The sequence below is a fragment of the Trachinotus anak genome, unplaced genomic scaffold, assembly GCF_046630095.1.
Source record: "Trachinotus anak isolate AG129_WGS33_773 ecotype Australia unplaced genomic scaffold, CSIRO_AGI_Tana_v1 ptg000018l, whole genome shotgun sequence".
Lineage (NCBI taxonomy): Eukaryota > Metazoa > Chordata > Actinopteri > Carangiformes > Carangidae > Trachinotus > Trachinotus anak.
The window spans coordinates 9,416,304-9,443,011 of NW_027273869.1; the positions used below are offsets into that span (position 1 = coordinate 9,416,304).

Genomic DNA, 26,708 nt, shown 5'->3' on the forward strand with positions numbered 1-26,708 from the left:
TGAAGATGTCATGGTTCTGCTTTGATCCAAGTGCGGAGTCTCTGCTGCCTGAGATTGGCAAAATTTCCTGTGATCCATAATGTAAAATTTATGGTCTCAAGTTGTTAATGCACCATTTTAAAGTAAGGAGAGTTCTAAATAGATTGACAATTATTCATTGTCCAGACTCCAACCTCCCTGACATTATGACTCTATTAGGCTGGCAGTATGCTCTGGATTAAATTGAATTTAGTGTGTTCTCACTAGAAAACTTGCTGGTTGGCCAACAAAAAGAAGCCTTTCAGCTTTTTTGCATAGATTTATGGTCATATTTAGCATAGCTCTGGTTAGTTTAAGTCTTTGTCCTTGCATGGATCCCAGTTAAAAGACATTTAGCAGTGGAATAGAGTAAACTATTTGTCCACACTGTTGTAATCAACAGCATTTCATCTATGGAGTCCCAAAACTGCTCTGTATTAAATAATAAGATGTTATGGAATTAATAATCATATGAATAAATACAGACAAATATCTGAATAACCACTTTTCATAATAGCCTATAGCATGTGATTTGTATTTAGTTTTATAAGCTTACTCCTCATTCAGACTGAAACAAAAGCCATTCTTGGCTTGAATGGTTGGTAAAGGAAAAGTGGCAAATGAAACAACCACTGAGAAAATTTTGGAATTTAACTACTGGATAGAAAAAAATGACCTGAAATAAACTTGAAATCAAAATATATATATATGTTACTTTATATTTTTATGATATATATATATATATATATCATTTCATTTTATACATATTTTTATTCATTTTGAACACTGTGACCCTCCATACAGCAGATGTCAAGTTGGATTTAGTTTCAACACTAATGTGCTGGCTGAATAAACATGAAACCCAACTGCACTGTGATTAATAAACACAAGTAAATAACTGATTTTGATACATAGATGTATGTCCTTGCTGACCTTACACCTCAGATAATGATTTTATTTTTTCTAAATGGTGGCAGTGTTTTGTAATAATAACCATTACTGCATCCCCTGTGAGAGGAGCACAGCACTAGATTAAATAGAGGCCCTACATATTAAAAAGCTAATGTAACCAATTACCAAGTAGAACACATAATATGAGACACCACAGTAGCTGATTGTGTGAAATCATGATGCAAGCTTGACCTGACCTCATCTGTCAGAAATAGAGCCGTGTGTTTACTTTGTCCCTCCTGGAATAAAAAGATAAAACAAGACTTTCATTGGTCAAGCATATCCACCCATCCATCTTTTTTATATTCAAGTTTATTATTTGAAGTGAGGGGGCTGCAGTCTCTCACAGTATGCTGTTTCATCCTCAGAACAGTAATGTGCTTTTGTTTATGGGGAATTCAGCCATGCATGCATGGCTCTGTAACATGGGTTATATAATGCATAATTACAGACCAGCAATCAGATTGTGCAAAGATGCATAGTTCATGTTGTGTTAAGTGGTTGTATATGAACTTGGGTGTTAATGAGTGAAGAGTTATTTACGTTGGTGAGCAGGGGGAAACAATCCTAGCAAGAAAACCCTTTTACGTGTGATTGCTAAAACATCACACAAAGTTCACAAATGTGATACAGGAGACTGTGGAGAGAGAGAGGAGCTGGCTGACTTGCTTCTTTTCTGAGCTTGGAGGCAAAATTGTAAAGTAACATCTTCTAAGAACTAATCTGAGACTCAAGTAGAGACTCAAGGGGAGAGATGAAGGGGAGGTCATGTCTCCAGCTGGTCTTCTATAATGTTAATAGTTCACAGCTCTGTGTCTTTGTGAGAAAAAAAAAAAATTTATTAAAAAACACACACGCAAGGTTGATCTTCTTACATCAAGAGACCAAAACTGACCTGTATTTCTAAGAGGGATGTGGATGAGGAAAGGCTCAAGGGAAACAACTTAAATTCAACTGATAGATTTGGTATGAAAACAAATCATAAGGGAGGTGACTTGCAGTTCACTGTACTTAAATCTTAACAATCATGTTGATAAATGGACGGTCATCCCGGGGCAGCAGAGGTCAGAACAGATGACAGCTCATATCTGCCTTCATAGCGCAGCTTGGATTTTAAACTTTAAGCATAGGGCATAGTGACTGTACTTAATCTTTTCATGGGCCACATTTATAATATAATCCAATTATAGAATGAAATAATTATGAAAACTAAAGAAGCTGGCAATGTGCAAGCAGAATAACAAGTAGAATAAGACGCATTTCACGTACAAACTACATAACCTTTTGCTGCATATTCAGTTTCACGTCAGCTATTACAGAGCAGAGTGTAATGCGATCAATATCAGCTGAATATCAATACGACCCTGATTTCCTCTTCATGCATATGTCATGTAAAACTACCACAGCAGATCCAATACTGCTGTGATTTATTTGGGTTGCAGGTTTTGTGCTGCGTTATATGAACTGTCTGGAAGCATTTTGCCCACAGAGACCTGAGGCCGAGCGGCCGGAGGAACAGCAGCAGTGATTCAGAGGGAAACTTTCACAGCGCTGTGCTTTCAGGGGCCATGTGCTGTTGTTGTTGATGACTGATGATGATGGCTGCCTTGCTCAGGGCCCTTTTTTCTGTTTCAAGACTGTGTCCTTGCTTTACAAAAAAAAAAATGCAAAAGTATAATGTGCAGATTTTACCAACTGAGATAAATCAGGTACATGTATGTGAGCTTATAATGCAAATTGAACACATGATATCAATGGTAAATGCACAATATACCATGCTACAGAACATCCACATATACAGCTCGCACTATGTGTATGGGAGGCCTATAAACTGCGCAAATAGCAATAGAGTAATCAGTCTCTGAGAAGTAAGCTATTATATCTATGTAGCAAATATAATTCTTCAAGAGGAAAATTGAATTCCTTGAACACAGACGGTAGAAAATTACTTTTTCACTGTGGTGACCATGTTTACAGTAGGAAGAAACATTTTCTACGCAAGCTGCTGGGCCACTTTGTTCCAAAACATCATTTTAGAGGTTTGTGATTACAGTGAAAAAAAAAAAAAATGATGTGGGATGTAGCACAGTTTTTTAAGACTGCTGATAAATTTAGAGATGACACGTGCAGATATGCATCAGTGGAAAGTTCAAATAAAGAGTCTCAGGGGGAACGGATGCTCACCTAAGCTCTTGATCAAAACATAACTTGCAGAGACGAACTAAAATACAATAGTGAAATAATGAACATGTTCAAAAATAACAGTTTAACATTCAGCTCTTGCCTGTAGCCAAATTAAATCCTTATCCAACACAACAAAAGTCCATCCTTATTATTTTTTGTGCAGTGCAGAAAATGTTTGATTTGTTACAGCAGGTTATCTCTATAATTAGCAGAGAAAGATGAATCATTCTATTCCCACACGCAACCGACAGATAACAGAAACACTGGCTGAGTCTAATATACTCTTCTGCAGATGATATGAAGCACAAAACAAGCAGAAACATCTATCTCGACAAGACATTTAATCCTCTATTCAGAGCCCAAACTCATCCAGTAGGACGATGTGAGTGTTTGTTATATAATTTCGTGTTTCCACGGCAACTTCATTTAGCAGACTTTCCTGGAAGGGATCTGCCTTATTTGCAGGACAACTCTTCAAAGAAGTGACACTGCATTGCAAACATGGTAATTAGCGTTTTCTCTTTGGAGCCACTACAGAGTCAACATACAGAGATGTAAAAAAAATAAATAAATAAATAACAAAATATAACAATAAATGAACAAGAAAAGTGCCGGTGACATGACTATCAGTCAAGTCAGGTATCATCAATCAGCTCTGCCATCAATGCTGCTTGACAAATTAAGATGGATGTCAGAAATGTGGTTGCATGATCACATTGATTTTGCTCCTCAAATGGAGCATAAATACAGTGAGTTTTAAACTTGCCGTCTCAGGTTAGAAATTACTGCCTGTCACCTTCTCAAGGCTTCTTTTTCAGACAGTTATTACACCAGCGGTCACAGACACGTCCATCCGTCACCCGTCAACTATGTAAATACGGTGAATTAAAAGTTCGCATAGCATTAATTCTTCCCTCTCCATCTCTGTCTGAAAGAGATGAAGCGCCCTGCTCCCTCCTGCTCGCCTCTCTTCTCTTCTAATATCACAAACAGCAGAGACACGGCCAGAGAGGAGGTGGAGGCGAGAGCTCGCTAGACCGAGCCTTTGTGAGCTTGACGGGCCTGACTCACGAGAATGAGATGTTTCCAAAAATAAAGGAGGGAGGGAGAGAGAGAGAGGGAGACTGAACGTGCTGAACAGGCTGGAACACAAGAAAACGAGTGGATTAACTCCCTCCGCTACTCCTCCACCCCCCCCACCCCCCTACCCCCATCTCCAAAAGCCCTTGGATTCATCACAAAACATGCCGAATTAGTGGGAACAAATCGCCTGTATAAACGCCCCTAAACACTTCCCCCAATTGCAGTGACGCAAAAATGAGATAAATAAATAAATAATGAATGCCATCCTCTGAAAAAACATTATTAAAAGCTGAATGGAGTGAAGGATCCAAGCTTTAAAAAAAAAAAAAAAAAAAAAGATCTCTGAATGCAGTTATAAATTCTACATCAAATTCAGCTTCTACCTCTTTAATATTTATTTTCCCTGCTCTTCTGGGACCAGATGTGCCACACTGTGAGCAGATGTAAGCAGTTGGTTGCATGATGTAAATAGGCACCATATTAATGTACATGTTTGGCTTTTCATCGTGACAGATTGCCCTCCGCAAACGAAACGCTAGGAGAATATGGTAGTCTCAGCCTCCTTGCTGTGAATCATAATACTCTGAAAGCCCCCATAAGCCAGATAGCAGCTTCTGAATATTTTAGTTTGTTAGGAAAATGTTTGCAGTGCAAGCTCGTTTTGTCAGTTTTATCCTACAAGCTCGGTGTAATTTGAGTACAATGAAAGTGGAATGAAGTGACTTGCCTGCTCATTGGTGGAGAGGCGTTTTACCACCAGCAGCAACCAAAATCATCACAACACTCTTTTCAGTTTTCATGCGACCCAAATATCTCGTCCTTTTTGCTGACTACTGTAGGTACATCATCCAGATCTTCTCATGTCAGACTCTGGGTGTGTGTGTGTTCGTGTGTGTGTGTGTGTGTGTGTGTGTGTGTGTGTGTGTGTGTGTGTGTGTGTGTGTGTATGCAGCGGCTGGTGGATAAGATGATTATCTCAATGCACTCATACAAAGACAGCGTTAGACCACTTGGTCAGACTCCCCAAATCTGGAGTATTGAAGAATGCCCGCACAAAAGCCACCCAAATCACATTCATTACCAAGCAGACAATGATAACAAATGATGACAAAGATGATGATGCTGATAATTTGTCATCCGCAGCATTGATTCCCCATCAGGCCTCGGACGGCACGGCAGGGTATCGTGGGACCCTTTAATCTAGCATGAAAGACATGGGTAATCCTTGTCGGAGGATTATTCCCGACCAGTACTCTCTCCTCGCATATTCCAACTTTGGTGTACATGTGCTTAAGTACTAACCCACCACTCGTGATCTACCCGTGGCTCCATCACTCATCCTAAGTCTTAGCAGCGAAGGGGACATGTTTACTCTTGACTCCCACCGCAACCAAGAGGATTTAACAGTAAAGAAACACAACCTATGTAAGCTTACATGCTGACCTGTGCTCCACACAAACCGCAGTGGCAGTTTCTGCTGCTCAAGCCATCCATTCAGAGAGTGATAACATTATGCAAAGACATTTACATCCCCATGAACAGCTCAGTCACAACATGTTGTACATAATGCACCTAGAGAAATCAAAGCGTAAAACATTGTGGAAACAGCCCTTGCAGGAATAACCATGGGCATGTGAGACGTTGTCTAATCCTAAAACTATTCCTTTAAACCGCACAGTGCGGCCTAAACAGGTGCATCATGGTTCATTCTACCGCAACACAGACACTCAATCATGCCTAAAATGATGAAAATCCTCCCTATTTCCTTAATTTCTTTGAGAATTCTCCCCCTCATCTACCAACTCTGCAAAGACAGCATCATCCAAATGAACATATGATATGCCAGCTGTAACATTTAATGTATAGAACATGTGAAGAAACCGCAGCATTAGCCCAGAGATACCTTCAGGCGAATTCAGGTGTGACGCCAAAGATAGAACTAACTAAGACTAAAGTCTTTCTTCTAAAAAATTAGCTCCTAGCAGATTTCTAGAGAAGTTATCCAACCACTGAATCTCACATTACAGGAGAGGAAAAAAAAATACTGTTTAAATATGCAGGACGGAACCTTTGAAGCTCCATCCGCAATTTAATCAGTTAATATTTAAAGCAGGGATATTCTTTATATAAGGCATTTGCATGATGGGCTGCAGGAGTTGGGAGGAGGAAAAGTTGTTGGAAGTGAAGACATGAAGACTGTGATATTATGTGGAGGAATCCTCACCCACTTCATCCTGCTGATCATTGGTATTCAGAGGCCTGCACTGCCTATAATAGCTTGTCTGACAATAAATGCTGTAATATATTTTTTTTCTCCCCACAGGGCCGCCCCCCCAGGGGACAGAAATCATCATTATAGAAGGTTTTATTGGACCTTCTCTCCTCCTGCAACTTCACCTGATGTCATCTTACTCTTAATTATCTTCAGTACAACATAATCCAACTGGTGTTTTACATATATTTACATTCAAATTGTGTATGTTGTTTCAAAGTCATTTGATTCTGATGATGCATCTGTCCACATTTAAAATCCCTTTGTTTGTATGAAAAAGATTTGCTTATATTGTACCAGATGTTTTCTTGACAGGCTTAGCCTCTTGTTATTATCCCTAACAGCTTTGGATAATAACAGGCATTTATTGTGAATGGACAGAGCAGGACTGAATTTAAATCCAACAGTAGGAAAAAAAAACAGGGACATTTTGAGGCAACACCTACACATGTAGACGCACAGTGACCCTCAAATTATCATTCATCTGACCATTTCCAATTTGCTGTAGCACATTAGCCATAAGGCTGCGAAGCCATTAGAAAGAAAACTACTGCACCTCTGTGCTTTAATGACTGTTAACCGTGTTCTCTACTGCTGGAGAGAGGACTGTTGTGACACACTGATAGTGGATTGACCTGCGCACAAGGACAAACATGAAAAACCTGCAGCCACAAACTCCACACACTGTCACAAGGTCACTGGACCACATTTTTGCAAAAGCACACTAACTTTACACACAAAATCCAGGAAGGGCATTGTAATCGTGTCATGTCACCAAACAAAATGAATGCCCCGGTGAAATTATGCAAAGCATATTGAACCATTATATTTCCAGCTCCGTTCTCAAGCGGTCACGCAATCAAACAAATATGCAGAGCGGGGGTGATGCCAAGACAGAAAGCAATTCTTCCTTTTTCCTGAGTAGCTTGTCAGAAGATTGAGTCGTCCACTCCATTCCATTCAAGACAGCTTTCCATACTCGAGTGCTTCTCGGCACAGACCCTTACTGCACTTTAATTAAGGTTTGGCGTGCATTATACAAATAGAAAATACTTAAGAGTGTAGAAAGGCTCACGTTAGATGAGCTTTATTTCCCCCCCTTTTAGAAAAAAGCCAGTGTTTCTCAGTCAACAAATGGTATTTACTCAAATTATAGACAGCAAATGAGGGCTAGGGTGAGATGCTTTTTTTTCAGAGCCCATTGGCAGGCCATTAAAAAACAGAAATTGTGTGCACAAATCCGCTGAGATACAAGGAGAGTGACATGGAATTAGGGATGGTTATGTTATTCATTGGCAGCCAAAAATCCAATAGAAAAGTCTTCTGATCATTAAATGAAAAGTATCTCCAGCGAAACATTATAATTGCTTCACAGAAATGATCAGTTTTTTTTTTCTTTCCTTTATTCCATGATCTAAACACAAGTACAAAGATCCAGCCCCAGTCAGATGGTACAGTAGGCTACAGTGTCCTAATTGCTTTAATTACGAACAATATATATTTCTCAGGAGAGGTGGTACCTTGGAGCAAAAAGACTTGTCTGCTAGAATGAATCGCTTTCAAGCTGACCACCTCTGCATGTCATCTTCTCTCAGACGTGGAGAGAAACAGAATTACTGGGGCACTCAAATGAATATGCGAGGAAATGGGCCAGCGCTCAAAACTGACACCATTTGTGATTTGCATATGCTGAATGAGGCTAAAATATACATAAGTGAGATCTTAATTCCTGCTCCAGTCTCAAGTAGCACAGTGTCAGCCCCATTTTAAAGATTTAATTTCACAAAATGTCATGTCTGGTTCCATCAGCACTTTTCTCACACATCTACCTCTCAATCTCAAGAAACTTTGCACAGGTTTGTTATAAATACCTAACAAAATCATGACAGCATAAAGGACAAAAAGAAAAAAAAGCAAAGAAAAGAACATAATGTTAATCCACACCAGAATTTCTTGATACATTCCCTTAAATTTCAATACATGCTTTCACAACACCTGACCCAACTGGAATGATCAATGTCCAAAACAAAACAGTAATTGCCAACCTCGTAATGAAAATGGATCCTTAATAGACATTTCTCATCAGCGGCACCTGCAGCCCAGCATGTAATTACCTGGAGTGTTTACAAGCCATTTCAGCATCATGTTTTGTGTTTCCAGGCACCTTGGCTAAGGTCATTACTTAAGTGAATGATTTTTAGGGGAAATGGGACAGTGGAACACATTTTTGGTCAAAAGCAAAAATCAACAATCAAAACATCTGATTCATACAAAACTGGCAGTTATGAATCTTGTATTATTCACTTCACACTCTTGGAGATGCACAGGTTGGCTTTCAAACATTGTTCACATGCTGCAATTACAGTATTTTACAGAGGAATACCACTCAATTTAAGAATGAACATGTTTTGGTCTTTGGGCTCATTTTCTCCAACTAACCTCTAATGGCTTGAAATTTTTACATTTGAGTTATTATCTTTATCTTTGAATAAACTGAGGGATCCTAGCATGGAAGGTATGAAAATCTTTTCTTATAATTTGAAGCTTTGAGGATGGAGATTTCTTTCAAAATGGATATGCATTTCAAAATTTAAATAAAAAAATGAAAAAAGGTTAATTTTTTTCACACTTCTCGTTTGCATTTTTTTCCGCTTCATTTTCAGTGCAGCCTCACTTCAATGTGACCTTAAAAAAGGAGAGAATGGGACAAACTGCTATGTCATTTGTGGCTACAGGGCTCAGTGCGAGGGTATTCATTAATCCAGAGCGGATTGCCATTATTCCATATGGGAGTCGCATATATTACATCTGAAATTCAGTGGTATTGCCCTTTAACACAGAATGGAAAACTGAAAGGGTGAGTGTGCCCAGGGATATATTCACGGAGATTATTCCCATTAAATGTCAAACTCACTTCACATTCAATGACAAGGTTTAGCATATATTCAGTTTTGACAAGGTGTCCCAAGGACTCAAAAGACAGAAAAGAGTGTGTTCCAAAAGAGACACATTTGAAAACATTATCACTTTCTCTTATAAAAAGAAGACTGTTGGCATGAACAGAAACGACATATAAAATCCTTGTAGAAATACCAACCACTGTTTGTCCTTTAAATACAAAATATGGACTATAACATTTAAAATACTCAGCAATCATAAAGTCATAATATTACCCCAGTGTGGATCGTTTTGAGTGTTTTGTAATGAGGAAATTACATTTTAGAGATAAAAATGTAAATCATTGACCTGCAATGGAGAGACGATGTTGGCAAATTCATCACTTGACCAAGCACCATTTCAAAACACTAGGGGATTTTGCAGATGTTTTCCAGCTGTTGGCTGTAAAGTACCATCTCCACCCAATGAGAGGGATAAAAACAAATTTTGCAAAATGGAAACTTTTTATTTTTCAAAAAGCAACAGATTACACAGTTAACTTTCAGCAAATGCAATCCTAACTGAAACTGTACTCACATTCGGGACTTCAAAATGAAAGACTCACATACTTACACACAATCTATCTATAATATACAAAAAAGAATACATAATAAATATTAAAATGGCCACAAGAGAAAAAAGTAAGTTATTGAAAACAATCAGTAGAGAGCAAATGTAGGGAAAGTAGAAACAAGACGGTGTGCCTTAAATGTCCTTTTTTTTTTTTTTTTTTTTTCCTTTTACATTTTTTACAAATTGTGCAATATTTCATACTAAGGCTCTGGTCTTGAAGTGACTGTTGTCTGATCCACACAGCACACACGCTCTGAAATGCACACACATGCACCCACTGACACACACACACACGCGCACGCACGCACACACACACACGCACACACACACACTCCCTGTGCTCTGAGCACTCTGTGGGGTGTAGCAAACCACTGCAGAATAAAAATGGGCTGCTCAGTGTATGGCCTGTGATGCTCATGGGAGTGGACCAGCTTTTAAAAATGGACATGCACTTCACGTTGATGTGAAAAAGAAATCAAACTCCCCTTGCATCTAAAAAAACTACTTTTTAGGAATGAATGAAATTTAAAAAAAAAAAAAGTAATAACCCAACAACCAAGAAACATGACAATATCATAACCATTAAGGCAAGAACACCCGGAGTGGCATCAGCAATACTGTAACAATATGATAGTGTTTAGGTACATGGATATGATGAAACATTTAACTACTTCTTCATTGTCTTTTTTAAGCACAAAGTTGTTCGTAAAAGCAACTTTTTTTTTTTTTTTTTTTAAACCCAAACATCATTTCATCTTTTTTTTTTCCTCTTTTTTTGTAAAAGATGATAAGAAAATAACAATGCCGGACACTAGGGACATATGGATCGTAAAACTACAAGAAATCATTTCTAGGTTTAAGTAGCAACTTCAAAACCACACATTGTAAATCCCCATCGTTAAGCCCCCGCCCCGGAAATGAAAAAGATATCACTTACATTAAAACCATTTTATCCTCTTGTGATGGTGTATTCCAACAGTCACCAAGTTTTGCTTTACTTACAGCGATTGTGTAGTCTGTTGCAAATTAAAGCATTCATTGTTTAGTTTGGAAAAAAAGGAGAAAAAAAAAAAGTTGTCCTTGCAATGCAACTGGCAACTGCTGACCAAAAAAAAAAAGCATCTTTACATCTTCTTTTTAGTGCAACTCTTAAAATGTAAAACATTTCCAGTGATTCCTTGAGAGGTATCATTTCTTTGTTTTGTGTTCTTTTTTTTTCTTTTTCTTTTCATTTTTATGTATTTCACATCTCACAGAATAACGCGTCTTCAAATAATCCAAAGCAAGAGGTTTTGTTTTCATTGTTCTGTCAAATCTTTTTTTCTTTTTTTTTTTTTTTTTCAACTTTTTGCTTCTCTGCATTGGCATGGCCTTCCACAATGTCTGTTTACTAGAACATAAACACAGGAGGGGATCCAGACCTCCTGCGTATTTCCCATTCCCTTCAGCCTCCAAGTTTGATACATTTCATATTCAATCACCCCGGCAGAGCCTCGTGATTGGCAGTCCACCTTCTACCTCTGAAAACAAGGGTTAGGAGAAGGAGGAACAGGAGGAAAACTGGAGGATGAAGAGAAGAGAGATAGAAAGAGAGAGTGCGCTGTACAGTGGGAACGAGCCCAGATCAAGATCAATCAGGGAAATAGAGACATAGATGAGAGAAAGACCCACAGCAAAACCTTCATATAACGCAGTAGGGTTCTCTTGGTAACCTGGATTTTCTGCAGTAGAGGAGTGTGGTGCTGAAGCAGCGCCGGAGCTCCCTGTTGGAGAAGATGCAGATGAAAGGATTGACCCCAGCCTGGGCAAAGCTCATCCACACGGCTGCCGTCAGGTAGCCCCCAGGGACTACGGGGCCCCTTGCAAACACCCGCCAGTAGCAGGCGACCAGATAGGGCCCCCACAGTGCCAGGAAGAAAAACGTCATGATGTAGAACATCCTACTAATCCTCTTCTCTGTTTTGAATTCATCCAATACCAGTAGACGCCTGCGGCCCGCTGCGTTGCTGTTCTGCCGGATGCCCAGCAAAGTAGGCGGGGTGGGGCCTCGACCAAATCCAGCCAGCCAGTTGGCTGCCGCCTGCCCACTGGCTCCTGGCCCATGGAAGGTCCAGTTCTGGCTGACAGCAGGCACGAACTGGACAGGCTTCATCTTTCGACGGTCGTGGACAAAAAAGATGAGCTTGAGGTAAACCAGCTGTGTGGCCAGGAGGATGAGCGCCAGCAGAAGCATGAAGCCCAGCGAATCATTTGCCCTGAAGGAATGGTGCTGGAATGTGCACTGGTCCTCCTCCCGGATAAAAGAGTACGTCCCTACATCTAGCACCGGCGGGAACGCCATAGCCACTGACAACGTCCACACCATGCAGATGACAGCCAGACAGGTCCAGAAGGTCAGCCTCTTAGTGTAGAAACGGTGATGTGCGATGGCCAGGTAGCGAGTAACACTGACACAGAACAGCATGAATGCTGTGTGGAAACAAGAGAGCACACCCAGGAAGGCAATCACTTTGCAGGTCAGCGTGCCGTAGGTCCAGGCAGATCCATTCTTGACTGAGGTGAAGACAAAGGGGAAGCAGATGGCGGAGCGCAGGATATCAGAGGCGCACAGGTCCAGCAGGAAATAGTAGGGCGCTCGGTGCAGGCTCTTGTCTTTGACCAGCAGGATGGAGATCAGGAGGTTCCCAACCACACCGACTCCAATGATGAAACCCAGAGAGGTCAGTTTGAGGAACGTGGCGAGAGGAGAGACATTCTGCAAGATGGTGTGGTCCCCTGCATGGCTATAGTTCGCCATAGATGGAGGAGGGATCATAAAGATAGTGGAATAGCTTCAGCCAAGTATCATGATCTAGAGGTGGCAGGGGGAGGCGTTAGATCCATTTGGCGGTGTGCTTTGAAGAGGTTTCCAGGCATATAGGCAACCTCTCCTCTAAGGCATCCTTTGTTCCTTTGTCTCATCACACCTAAAAAAAAAAAAAATCCCTGAAAAATATCATCCACCCATCAGCATTCAGTCTTACACAACAGCTGCATTGTTTTCAACTGCACTTGCACAATCTAGAATGTGATAATAATGTTTCCTCTGTGTGTCATTTATTTATTCATTTTCTTTACATTTTGACATTTCGAGTGGCACAGTGCAGAGCTGTGCCTCAGCCTGAATACTTTCAGTCTACAGACAGAAACACAGACAGACAGTGATGGAGCTCGATCAGACCAAACCACTAATCCATTACAAGCAGAATTATCTTTTGCGTGGCTTCGGGAATTTCCTGAACAAAAGCATCATCATGCCAAAAAAAATGAATAAAAAAAAAAAAAAAAAGGACAGTCCAGCCTTCATTAACAAACGACGCATTTTTACCTGTGTGTGTCGGAAAGAAGCGGTAACCCCCACCGCCCCCACCCCCCACCAAAGGAAAAAAAAAAAAAAAAAAAAGGAAAATGAACCCAATTTTCAGTAGCCTACATTTTTTTCACCCCCCCCCCCCCCCCAGCGCACTCTGAAACATTAGGAGAAATGCAGTCCAAAATAAGCTGCTCTTGATCACACCCTACACCCTGCAGAACAGAGGCAGGCTCTCTGAGGCGGTGGGCGCCGTGAACACACTCGCCCTGCCTTTATGCACTGTGCAAAATCGAAAAAGAGTGCATCCATAATAAAGCGTCGGTGTTTTTGTCTGATTAAAGGTTAACTGGATTACGGGTCTTAACGTTAATAAGCAGTGTTCTCATTAGGGGCGTTTATTGAGCCAGCCTCCATTTTACCAGATCATCTTTTATGTTGCTAATTACGGAGAGTTAAGAGACTGTTCTCTGTGTTACTGACTCTGTAAACCGCATTTCCACATAATTTTGCTGCTTAATGCGCGGATGTGATAATCGGTCGGGATGGATTGAAATGGATGGGTAGAAGTGACAATAACAACCCCGTTGGTAGCAGTATTACGGGATGTTCTATTCAATACCCTTTTTTTTCCTCCGTTGTTTAGAGCATCACATATAGCCTGTGGTCATATCTGATTTCATCAGTATTGGCGTCGGTGTCTACTTACGCGTTTAAATGCGTCCTCCGATTGTCAGTCGAGCTTTTTACGCGCGTTTAGATCCGATAGATTTCAGTGGAAAAACAGAGCAGGATAAAAGGAAATCATCGTCCCTGCGTCCCGACCGGCTGGATGGAGCACAGCGGTGTGGCGGATCCGCACGTCCATTAGACTAGAATAATTTCCAAGTCTCCGCTATGAATTGCCCAGAATCGCAGCCACCACACAAGACAAGGCCAAAAAAAAAAAAAAAAAAAAAAGGAGAGAGAGAGAGAGCGAGCGAGGGCGAGAGGGGTGAGAGAGAGAAGGAAGAGAGAGGAAAAAAAGAGAGAGAGAGAGAGAGAGAGAGAGCCGATCACAAGATCAATCAAAGTCCTACCTGTTGATATTCCTATTTCGTGTCCCTCCTGGAAGTTATTCACATTGCTCAGGTCGGGTTTTTCGCTGCTTTAAAAAGCCTGCTCCGTTGCCTGCTCCCTTTTTTTCCTCCACGGTGAATATCCTACAGTAAACGGAGCCTAGTGCGCATGCGCCCTGCATCCCTATTTGTGATCCAAGACGCGTCTCGTCTCTTGTTGCAGCAGCAGCAGCAGCAGCAGCAGCAGCAGCAGCTCCGTCTCTCTCACGGTAACATCTGTTCCACGGAGCCGCTGCTGGCCGGTAACGCGTTACAGCAGTACTCACCGTTTCCTCTGGTAACGTGTAGTGTAACAGATTACTTTCTGACTGTTAGTTCGACAGTTGCAGTGCAGATGAAAGGACAACTTTGTTATCCTCCCGACTGTTAGGTGGATTTAGTCTTTCAAGCTTTTATTTGAATCAAACATTTAAATCATACAAAAGCTGAATGGAGTTCAGTCCAGGCTGATCAAATCTTTTTTGGTGCTCTGTTTTACCCCTTTGCAAACAGCGTCCTTATCTGATTTATTTAGCTCTCTGTCTGGCTTTCATTAGGCTCATGCATGTTTCACTGCACAGAAATGTCGACCATTATGTACAAAGTGAAGGGTTAAATCAGGCAGCCTCCTTCACCTCAAGCTAGAATGACTTCCCCAGTACTGTATATGCATAATTGACAAGCACTTTGCGCACTGTTGTTCATTCTGCCCATGGGCCCTGCAGGGCAGCATGATAAATTCATAGGATTTGATTTCTCAACCATGTATGAAGAGCCGTGATGTCATGAGCAGTGTAACAAGTGAACAATCCTTCAATCAGCCAAGTACACACACTTAAATGCCGCGCACATATATAAAACACAGCAGTGAGGTGGCTTTGGAGCTACCTGGGTTATAAAACATGAATTATTTCTGATCATACATGTAGGGAATGTGTCACTGCTGGCAACTGATACAAGTGTCACATAGCCGGGAACATTGTGAACCGTGCAGATTTCTATGACGCTGGGATGCCGAGTCAGCTCCTTCTCAATTACACATCATCAAATATCACACACACGGCTGCTCCTCCCCTGATAATAAATGTAGATGGAGTCACGGGGGCTGACTCTGGATTAAGACACTGGAACTTAATAAACTGCCATTCAGCCAAAACTGAATTAAAACAAAGGTGATTTTTTGCTAGTGATCGGTCACTCATCTCAGCAGAGACCCTGTAAATATTCTGACGCATCATCATCCCAAAGTTGAATAATGATATTAAATCATCATTATACAAGGTAATAAAGTTGGTCACCTATTTTTTTAAGCGCCTATACAAATTAGTTCATTCTTTGCTCCAATAATAGAAAGAAACTAAATACATTTACCCAAGTACTGGACTTATTGAGCCTATCATTTTGAGATATTTGTGCTATTTCCATTTCATGCTACTTGTTTCCACTCCACTTGATTTCAGAGGTAAATATTACACTTTTTTACGACGCCACACTCATCTGACAGCTGCTTCACAGGTTCAGAATTTCCATAAGAACATGGATTTATGAAATATGCCACGTTGTGAAAGATCAAACCGGAAGGTCACTCTTGTGTGTGTCTTGTGACCCCTCACTAAAAACAGTGTCATGTCTCAGATCCACTGAAGAGACATTTGCCCTCTAAACTTTGCAGATTTTTAAAAAAAATATATAAAACAATGTCGCACACTATTACACATCAGTCACAGTTGGAGGTTTTTATCTGCAGAACAAGAACTTTTATTTTTGATATTCTAACTACATTGTGCTGATAATGCTGCTGTATTTTTTGTTAAGTAGGATTTTGAATATAGGAACTTAACTTGAGCCTATGTCACATATGGGTGCGACTGCCCTGAGCTGGCGATCTGTCCCACACCTGTTTGTGAAAGCACTCCCTCCACACTTTCCACATGAAAGCCGAGCAGAGGGAAATGATACAGCCCATCATTTACATTTCATGACCATGACCATGACCATGAGAAATCTATTTATTCTTCACAAAGCGATAGTCACATATTTCATTAGCACAAAATGCAAAAGCAGCTCCACTCTTTGTCATCCAACACACACGTGTGATGTTGTGCTTCAAACAATGGCAACAACGTTGTGCTGCTGCGCATTGCAAACATAAACACATCAGGAAATCACAGTGATCACTTCAAGCATGGCGAATATGCGCGATATGCAATGCAAGCGTCCTTATAGGAGAATAACTGCAGCAGTCTTTTCATATAGAAGGCAACTGTGTTTGGTCCTTAACCTCAGCAGTGCAACAAGTAACAGTTCCCGGTTTCTGGACTTCCTGGATGTTTCCCTCCACCTTCTCCGACAGTCCGCGTGGTTCCCGATGAGCCTGACGCATTAATTCCAATAAGGCACGTTTCTTATCAGCCGCTTCCACGCAGAACTTGTGCCACAAGGTCCGCAGGAGATCTCACACACAGGAGGGCATTAATGCGGATGGGAACAGGACAGGACTGGCGCACGATCGGAGGAGCCTGTGTCATCACAGTTGTTCGTTCCGCCTCCGTGCGTACCAGCCGAGGCAGGAGCAGAAGCCCACCACGGCCAGGACAGTGCCCAGGAGCAGGGCTAAAGCGTCGCCCGTGTCGTACGCCTCCGCCGGGGGGATCAGACAGAGAAGGAGCAGCCACACGACCGCCGCAGCGTTTGGAAGCTGAAGTTTGGGGGCCATGTTGAGGTCTTCCGCTGTTGCTGTTGACTGTAGAGGAAGCTGGGGCGCCTGCGTCAAAGTCATATGACAGCAGTAGGACGGCTGGACTTCCTGGTGCGCTCAGCCAATTGCAAAGCTGCTTTATTCTAACCTGTTCCTTCTAGATGTTTTTCTTCTTCTTCTTCTTCTTCTTCTTCTTCTTCTTCTTCTTCTTCTTCTTCTTCTTTCAGAGTCACTTTACGTTTCAGCCTGCATTCGTCCTGTGGCACAGAAATAACTGCACAACTCTGCTATTGTTTGATTTGTTTTTACACATCAAATAAACCGATCCTGGGCTCCAAATTGGAATCATTCTACAGTGAGTGGTTTTGTGACATCGCTCTACTTGATAGTGACAGTCGTGCTGACAGGCCGTCAGTGCTTCATGTCGCTGCCCCTCAGGCCCTGCTATAAACAAATGAGTCCACTTTACATCAGTCAGGCTCATCAACAGCTCTTGTTTGAAGCTTGATCTTCCCTCTGAAGACAAACACGTGTTGGCATGCATAGATTATTACTGTGTGCTGCATGTGACACTTGTTGGTCAAGGTCAGATCAGGAAAAAGAAAAAACGCCCATTGCATCTAGAGAGACAGTTATATTGTGGAAAACTATTAGCTGCTTGGACAGGAAGAGAATTTCACACTAAAAGAGCTCATATCTCAAAGTCCAACCCGGCTGCTCTGCTTTGTCTCAATACACCCCCGATCTCCTGAAACACGCTAAAATTGCTTCAAATCGGCCATGCTGGATCACTGAACATGCCAACATCTCAGCTCATGCTACAAATTGTTTGGCTTGCAGAGCTGTGGTGGTGGTGGTGGTGGTGGGTGGTGGTAGAAGGGGTTTGTAAGGTTCATATCTCTCTGTGTGCTCTCCTGGGGCACTTTGCCTGTAATTTAATTAGACTGCACCAGCCAAAGGAAAATATTGACCTTGTAAGGCTGCCATACCTCTGTACCTGCCCGCTCCGACCGAGGAGATGAATAGGCACACATTTCCCCCCGCTCTCTCTTCTCACTTTCATGCTCATCATACACTCTCTCTCCTGCTCCAACTGTCTGTTTGGCAATTTGTCTCACATATGCACATGCATACAGTGGGGTCCAAAAGTCTGAGGCCCCTTCTGTACATGCAAGTTTTCATGATCTCTCTGGCTGCATTCTGCAGACCACACGGCAAGTACAAGCTCCCCGCAGAGCTTCTTATTCAGAACATAAATCATGAAACAGCTGAATCTGCTGCTCTCTGTTTAGACATTCCTTATGCATAAGTCAAAAACAGATGCAAATTTAAAACCTTACTAACACCATAAAACCCAATTTAGGAGATGTTTTTAATGTGTTAAGCCATCAAAAATGCCCCCCAGATTCACATTTTGGTAACCTCGCTGGCAGATACCCACACAGCAGCAGCAGCAGCAGCAGCAGCAGCAGCAGCATCCTGGATCTCAGCTGTGTTAGTAATTGATCAGTGGGAGGATGAGAGAATATCCAGAAATGAGAGTGTTTGTCTAACAAGTCAGGACAGTGACATTAATCTTCTCTACTTATGTGTTCTGAATTACAATGTGCTGCTCAGCACCTCAAGGTCCCGTTCTTAAATTTGTCCACTGAAGAGACTGAAAAGGACTCACTGTGTAGTATCATGTAGCATGTAGGTGCACCAATGATAAACATGGATTTTCAGTGAGAAAGTGGAATTTCTTCAATTTTTTTTCTGTACAGAAATATGAACTATAATGATACTGCAAACACTGTGCAGATTTATTTCATTTTTCCAAAGTCGATCAAACCTTCTTTGGATGCATTTGCAGGAATGGCCAGTGCTGCTAGGGGGGCGTCCTGTTTAGCCCCAGCTCCACTAGCTTCTGTCGCTAGGTGCAGTCTTTCGTTCAGCATTTCTTTCATTTGCCTGTCTGAAATAAGGGAGTGTGTTCCTGAGGTTTGCTTCCCATATTCCAAGGCAAATCACTACAGCAGTTTTTATAAGAATGAATGAAATTGAAACCTTTATGGTTGTAATAAACTTAAACATTTACTTTGTGAACACAGAAAAAAAACTACAAGTGCTGCAGTGTTGGTATTAGGTCTAAACTTGGTTTCGTTCACAGACAGTCTCTTCTAAAGTCATTTTTTAAGTACGTATGTCGAAAACAAATTATGATACCCTGTATATTCTGATTTTGCAGCAAAAATCAATTATAATTTAAGTTTCTCTCTCTCTCTCTCTCTCTCTGTGTGTGTGTGTGTGTATTTTCAGTTACCCTACTTTTTATTTATCCCTTCTCTTTTGATTTTAAGAGACGTTTCTTCCCCTCAGTGCCACTGAGGGGAAACTGACTGGCTGCCAGGAAACTGAGGCTTACCTGGCAAGGACGGCACTCTATAAATATGTCCATCTCAGGTTGTGTTTCAATTCATTATCAAGCTGCAAACTCTTGTGTATGTGTGAGTGTTGGTGTATGCACGGATGATGTTTGTCAACAAGAAGAGAATTTACAGTCCTCTCTGTAACGCATCATATCAATGTATTTGACTTTCCTTTTTATACATTTTGAACATCAGTTGAATCGAGCGTCTCCAAAAATTTTAATATTCACTATCTCCATGTATCCATGTTGCCTCAGTTCTGTTTTGTATCTTATTTATTTTGGCAGAGGACACCATGCTGAGGTTATCTGCCATCAAATATTTTTGGAGGTAAGCTGAACTGAAAAGGCCAGTTTTCAGAGTCCTTGGTTTTGTAAGCATCATCCATTCTCAATTACTTCCCACAACAACAAATACAGAGTACTACCTTTACCAAGCAGCACAAAACATCTCTCCCTGAAGATCAATTATGTTCTGAAATTGGTTTCTTAGAAAACACTGAAAAGATGACCCTTTAAAGCAATTGCTGGTTGTGTAGTGGTTCAGTGCGCCATCCATAATGAATTGTACTGTGAGGGACATGACAAATTGATGTTCCTGTGTCTTTTGCGGCTGTGTGCGAGATGTTAAAATACTGAAGAAGGCCTGAATCAACATCAAAACAAAAAACAAAAACAAAAAAAAAGGCAGAAGTAAGGGCAGCAAGGTTCTGTAGCTATAACATGGTGCTACTGGACCACACTGACTCACACAATGTTAGGGATGTGGGATGAGCTGAAGCACACACACACAAATCTGCAAAAAGACAAATGACGCAGTGTAATTATCTATTCGCACTGGAAGCTGTGAGGGAGTCTGAGGGTGGATGCTTGACAATCACGCATCTGAGTGTTACGCTGACAGTTGTATAATGCTTTAAAGGGTAATCAATTCATCCTTGCATTGTTGCTTTGGTTTTGTAGGGACTCAAAATTTGCTTGAGATAATTTGCCAAAGTGAATATTTAGTCATCATTTCTTTGCCAATGTAACATAATCACCACGTGCTGCACGGTTGCAACCTGTCTTCTTTGAGTCATATTTGAGAGCTGCGTCAAAGAAATGCATGCAGAAGCTAACTGTCAGAAAATCAAACCCATAATAAACCAATGAAGTTGTAAGACAGGATTATGTAAATATGATTTTTTTTCTCATACTTTCCCTTCTTATCTTTCTTTTCTTGACGAATGAGGCTGAAGCGAATGGTTGCACCTGCAACCATGGAAAGATAAAATGACATGAAAAAAATTTAAGACCTTTGCTACAGTTGATTTCCTACCTAAATAAACTTCCAGTCTCTGCAAGTTATCTTTCTGACCTGAATAGCTGCCCCAAAGGTAGGAAATCAGTTCACTACATAAATATCTTAACCAAATACAGGCTAGTTGGAGGTGAATATGTACATCCAGATGAGTCCAGTATTCATTTCCAGAGGTAAGTTTTTGATCAGGGATACTTTTTCAAGCATCCGCCCCTAACAGGAAATCACTCTAAAAAATAACTGGGATTCTTTTGAAAATAGTCAGTGGTAATGCTTCTGAGGATCATTTAAAGAATCAAATATTCAGGAATATTTCTACATATTACAAACCTTCATGAATTGATTTTTTTTGCCACTTGGCGACAGCGCAACGAGCCGTGTAACACTACACTGACCGTATTATCTTCTGTTAACACTGACGGCGAACGTGTCAGCAAACAGCCTCTTTAGACTATTAAATAGCCACATTAACATTAATTTGAAGTCATGTGCCTGGCTACACTACTCTTCCTCCACTCTACCTTTCAGTTCTGTTTTGCACTCACAGAATTTGTGAGAAGAATTTGTGGTGCCTGATGCTCCTCCATGTTGACCATGTAGTTACTAACTTAACTGTCGTTCAATGTAGGGCAGGTAGCGCTCAGTATGTTTATCAGAGCCTGGAAATGGTTAATGAGAGTGGAAAGAGTGATCCAAAACGGTTAAGTTGTGAGCCATAAAACCAAAACAATAAGCTGAAAGACATCAAAATGCCCTGGACATCTGAATGAAGCTGAATAGAATGATAGATTCTTCTGTGAATGATTCTTCGGGTTTGTGACTACAAGTATGTGCTGTTACATGATAAATGTTGTTTTTTTCCATGTTAACATAAAAATACAGATTAGTGCAGCTTTAAGTATTTACTTTTAATTTAAAAGTCAACAACTCCTGTAAGACCGATAAACACATTCTTGAAATTTTACCATCGAGTTCCCTGTCTATTTTTTTTTTTTTTTTGTCACTCCGACACATGGTTCATTTAGTGTGGTACATTAGTAAAATGCAATCCAATAAGGCTCAAAGCATCATCATATTACTGCAGAGCTTCAAGAGAATCACTTAATGGTTAGTCATAATAGTACAACCACTACATCTGCCTGTGATTTTCCCCACAGAGTTTCATGCGGAAATTAGTAGAAGCAGAATCAGTCCCTGAAGGTTGTAGCAGAGGGCTGGAGTGTCTGCTTCAAGCATAACAGAGAGACATGGCGATGCCTTTTGAAAGTAAAATATCCAAAACAATGGCTACTGGCCTATGAAAATGATTTATTACACAATATTTAAAATGAAACATAATAACAAATCACCTTGGGAGGAAACCTCGGTTGTAGTTTACCAATTGATAACACTTTAACAGGTTGGCTCTTTTATATTTTTCACATATCGGGTGATGAATCTCCAGTAATGTAGGTTCATTTTTTCCTGTAATGGATTTATAGTGATTTGGAAAACTATTCAAATTTCATTTCATTAGCATCTGTTTTACTGATGAGCTTCTCCAAAACAAAATAGATGGAAGCTTGCGGAAAAAAATGGAAGATAGTACAGTACTGATTTACTCAAGGTGATCAAGCTTTCTTTAGCTGCACATTAATGTGTACCCTGCATCAAATATGGCTGACAGCTGTGTACATCAGAGTTATTCATAGCGTGTGTGTGTGTGTGTGTGTGTGTGCACATGTATATGCATGGGAGACTGATAGCGCCTCACATTTCCTGTCATGGTGTAAATGTCACCTCTGTAGCTCGCAATGATGAACATAATCATGTGGTTGGTTCATCATCTGCAGTGTTCATTTCCATGGTAATGTTTATCCAAGCACACACATGCACACACACACACACGAAAAAGAAAAGAAGTCACGGGTTACAGGACAGAAAGGTCTAGAATGATTATGTGGTGTCCTTCACTGACATAATGCTCGATGGTGTTTCAGATAGCAAGCACGAGGAAAATGGGAAGTCACTGCACCCAGCATGTAACCCCTGTAAAACACAAACTATAGGTTTTACATTTTGACTTTTGTTTGGACTAAATGTTTTAATTTGCGGGCTATAGAGGTGCTGGTCAGAGCCATGTCACTGCCTGTTTCCAGTCTTTATGCTAAGCTAGGCTAATAGCCTCCAGTTTATTATTGAATGTACAGATATGAGAGTGGTATCAATCTTCTTATCTAAATAAATGCAAATGAGTGCATCTCCCAAAATTAAACTATTCCCTTATTGCTGCTATGGACAAAGCTGTGGTGCTTTAAAACATGATTGAGGGTGGACAGGCATACACACACAAACAGAAAGGGTGTGAAAGGTACGCCAACATCACTAGCTCAGTGTGTGCAACCTCCTAATGTGATATATCTATTGGATTTCTACTCCAATTAACAAACTTACATTTATTTGTTGCGAAAGTCACTGTTCATTGCTGATTGTCTCAGAAAACAGTCCATGAAAATTCCAGGAGACAAAAGGTGTGAACAGGTCCATGGAAACAAATTGGAGTTGTTCCACTTCTAACTCCAAGAGAAAGAGGTTAATAAAGGTCACATTAATGCTGCTTTTCCGAGGTCTGGTTTGAGGTGGTTCTTTTGGCAGCGCTCGAGCACGGTTAGCATTAAAAATAAATCAGTGAACTTATCACAGTTCAGACAGACTTTTATTGCCATTGTGGGGTCTATTTGGCAAAAATTAAATGACATGGGAATTCACAGTTTTTAATTCATAAAAGATTAATTATAGTTTTTCTATGATGAGTGAAAACTTTGACCAGTATTAGAAATTGTTAATTGTATTTTTCTGCTACCATCCTACTTCTATGTGCTTTGTTTTACACAGTCTATGCTAAACGAAAATGACACACGTGAAGAAGAGACCACATTTCTGGTAGCATGTAGTGAATGCACTTTTCTTGTCTATTTTAACTTTGTGCCTTCTGATGACCGCATTATCAAACAAGCTCATGCTCAACACAGGAACAAAAGGGAAGATCAAAGTTGCTTCGTATGACGCTGTGTTGTTATTTCTCTAGGCATGCTGTCCATGCAGAAACATCCATTGAATGAATCCTACTGACTCGCTTTTATCTGGCACCATTATTTAAATGTCCAGTTCTCTTTTGGTTTATGACCAAACAGCTTTGTGTTGGGTTAATGCTAATGCTAATGACTGCAAATGCTGCCATGCTAACACACTAAACTAAAATGGTGAACATGGCACACAATATGCCAGCGTAACATCAGCATGTTACGGATGTTGTGGACGTTAGTATTTACGTTCGAGCATAACTGTGCCTACAAAACAACAGAAGTGCTGTACACTCGCAACAGGATAGGACAGGTACACAAAGTGTCTCAAAAAGTGTACTCGCATTTGGAATTTGTGTTTACATTTCTTATACAGTATGATGAGCCCTGGTGGGAATCATATCCGCAGCTCTGGCTATGCTGACGTTATGCTCTTCTCACTGCTCTGCACAGACCTTTTCATTTGTTTGCTACCAAAGGCTGAGGGACACAAAATAGCTGCAGCAAAAGGCCTCAGATGGTCACTCTGACATAAGGTTGGAATGAAGGAGAAAGACATGAATAAACTAGATGGTACAGCAACATGAGGAAATTACTACCGCGCAGTGAAAGAGAGAGAAAAAAAAAAAAAACCTCAACATGAATAGGCACTGTGGCATTCATTATGATTCTAAAACATTTCTAAAGGTGCGCCCACGTCGGGTACAGCCTGGTTCTGCCAAAAATATGTGCCTTTATACATTTATAAATAAATGATTCCACTTGAATTTTTTTTCTCTTATTCTCTATTTTAGCGCTTGCACCTGTGTCGCACTGTGGCTCGAGCTGGAGCCCTACGCCGCCTGCTCTCTCATGCATCATGTCAAATTGCCGCCGTAAACAACCTATTAAGTGACCTATTTATCTGGGCCGATTCTGCTGGCTCACTTACCCCAATTACTTTGCCGGTGGAATGTCTATTCTGGACTGCTTCACATTGCCTCACACTTAAATCAATACCTCTGCAGAACCAGAAAGTGCTTCCATGTGCTAGCCCTCGCAGCAGCACCTCTCATTGCACCTTAAACATGTTACATAAGACGGGGGCTTTGCAGGGAGATGTGTAGCTACGTAAGCATCTGCTGTTGTTATGGGGCTGGTAGAAGAATTTGTATTACCTATATGAAGTATGTCAAAGATATTCATCTGTGAGGAAGTGGTATCTTAATACCTCCCAGACAGAGCAGAATCTTGTCTGTAACTGTGTGTCTTCCTGTGTTCATAATAATACACACTTCTCTGAGTGCAGCCTGAAGAATGCTTCAGGATGTCAGTTCCATTTACTTATGAAGCTGTACCAGTGCATTTTCTGCAATTGAGCCGTCAGCGGCTGTCAGTCAGGGGAAATTAACAAGTCTGCTGATTGCACTGCTGGTAATTACAGAGTGCAGCTGGAGCAGTGCTGTGTCAAGCCTGGGAGATATTTTAAGCTTACGTCTGTCTTTTCTCCCAACAGCCAGGTCAAGTAATACTCTACAGAGGATCAGCAAAGGGCTCTTAAGCGACCACGGACGATATCTGTAACCAACAGGAGTGCCTAGTGGTTAGAGACACCGTGCCATAACCACAAAGTCACAGGTGCATTTCCTGCAGCAGCAGATGTGTCTGACAGTGTCCTTCAGCAAGACACCAAACCTTTACCTCCTTGTCTATAATAGTGTGTTAATGTAACTGTGCAGTTTATTGATCCCTGAAGGTGAAGCTCCTCTGCTCAGAAAGTTCAGGACACAGGGTTGGCTGCAGAACAGTGTAGCTAGAGCTAACTGTCATGCTCAAGAATACTTTAGCAGGTTCAAGCAGCCTTCAAGAGAGACTGCATATTCTGAGTGCTGCTGCTACAGTATATATGTTTCACTAGTCTGTGCAAACTATTAGATCCTATGGTTCATTGCTCAACATCAACAGAGCATATTTTAATATTACAATGTGATGCAATCAGTCATTTTCTCTTTATGACTACCTAGATTTCTAAACTGCAGCTTACTAAGCCTGCTAAACATTTAATGTGTTTGTGCCTTTTTTAAACTCACGGGTTCACTTAAGGGCAGCATGTACAATATTCCCAGTTAGTCTGGGAACATTATTTAAAAACTAGGCAGTGCCATGGACTGAGTAAAGTTTAAGTGTTTTCTCATAGCAGTCTATAAAAGCTGTGTGTAGCAAATGACTCTGTCCCTTAGCCCCCACTGAGGCTTTTAACAGGGCTATCTAGCAGAGAGAGGCAACAAGAGGACAATGTAATTTATTGGTCTATACACGTGGATTTTACACAGTCCAGACACACAATCTGCACTCCACTCTCCACTGTCCAAAGGCCTGCGCTCACAGAGAGAATGAACACTATCACCTAAGACTGGGGAAACTGAGGGGTCTCATATGCATATTAGCACACTGCTCTCTCTCCAGCTGAAGCCTGACAACAGGCAGTACATACTAGTTTAAACTCAATTCATATCCAAGTTGCCAAAATACCAGTGGAAAATGAGTTTGTCTGAGAACTAATATATCTGACGACCTACTGTGCATGGAGTTGCCTTTTTTTAACAGCTTACCTGCTGCTGACGTTGTTTCTAAATAGTTTGACATTTGGGAAAGATGCTTATTAGCGTTATTGTTGAGAGTTAGATGAAATAGCCTCCTTCCTGGAGACTTTTCATCACTTTGAGGCAACCATATACACACACACACAGAAAGAGAGAGAGAGTTAGGGACTGTGCTTGGCCAAGAAATAGTCTGGC

General features: G+C 41.0%; 2 protein-coding genes across 5 annotated transcripts; both read right to left on the reverse strand.

Moving 5' to 3' along the window:
- Positions 1-9,890: 9,890 nt before the first annotated feature.
- Positions 9,891-14,677, reverse strand: gpr85 (G protein-coupled receptor 85). 4 transcript variants are annotated; one of them, XM_071502374.1, is made up of 2 exons: positions 14,447-14,677; positions 9,891-12,984 (listed from the first exon to the last, which is right to left on the reverse strand). In XM_071502374.1, exon 2 carries the CDS (start codon positions 12,831-12,833, stop codon positions 11,700-11,702), a length of 1,134 nt encoding a protein of 377 aa, XP_071358475.1. In that variant the 5' UTR covers positions 12,834-12,984; positions 14,447-14,677; the 3' UTR covers positions 9,891-11,699. The 4 variants fall into 4 exon arrangements, with proteins under 4 accessions (XP_071358475.1, XP_071358476.1, XP_071358472.1 ...); XM_071502375.1 differs by having other exon boundaries at positions 9,891-13,003; XM_071502371.1 differs by lacking the exon at positions 14,447-14,677 and adding an exon at positions 14,077-14,308.
- A 1,770-nt stretch (positions 14,678-16,447) lies between these two features.
- Positions 16,448-17,244, reverse strand: LOC139635251 (small integral membrane protein 30). Its single transcript, XM_071502376.1, has one exon. It carries the CDS (start codon positions 17,241-17,243, stop codon positions 16,992-16,994), a length of 252 nt encoding a protein of 83 aa, XP_071358477.1. The 5' UTR covers position 17,244; the 3' UTR covers positions 16,448-16,991.
- Between the last annotated feature and the right edge of the window lie 9,464 nt (positions 17,245-26,708).

Coding starts and splice junctions, on each gene's coding strand:
- gpr85 (XM_071502374.1), bottom strand. CDS start 12,833: ATGATCCCTCCTCCATCTATGGCGAACTATAGCCATGCAGGGGACCAC.
- LOC139635251 (XM_071502376.1), bottom strand. CDS start 17,243: ATGACTTTGACGCAGGCGCCCCAGCTTCCTCTACAGTCAACAGCAACA.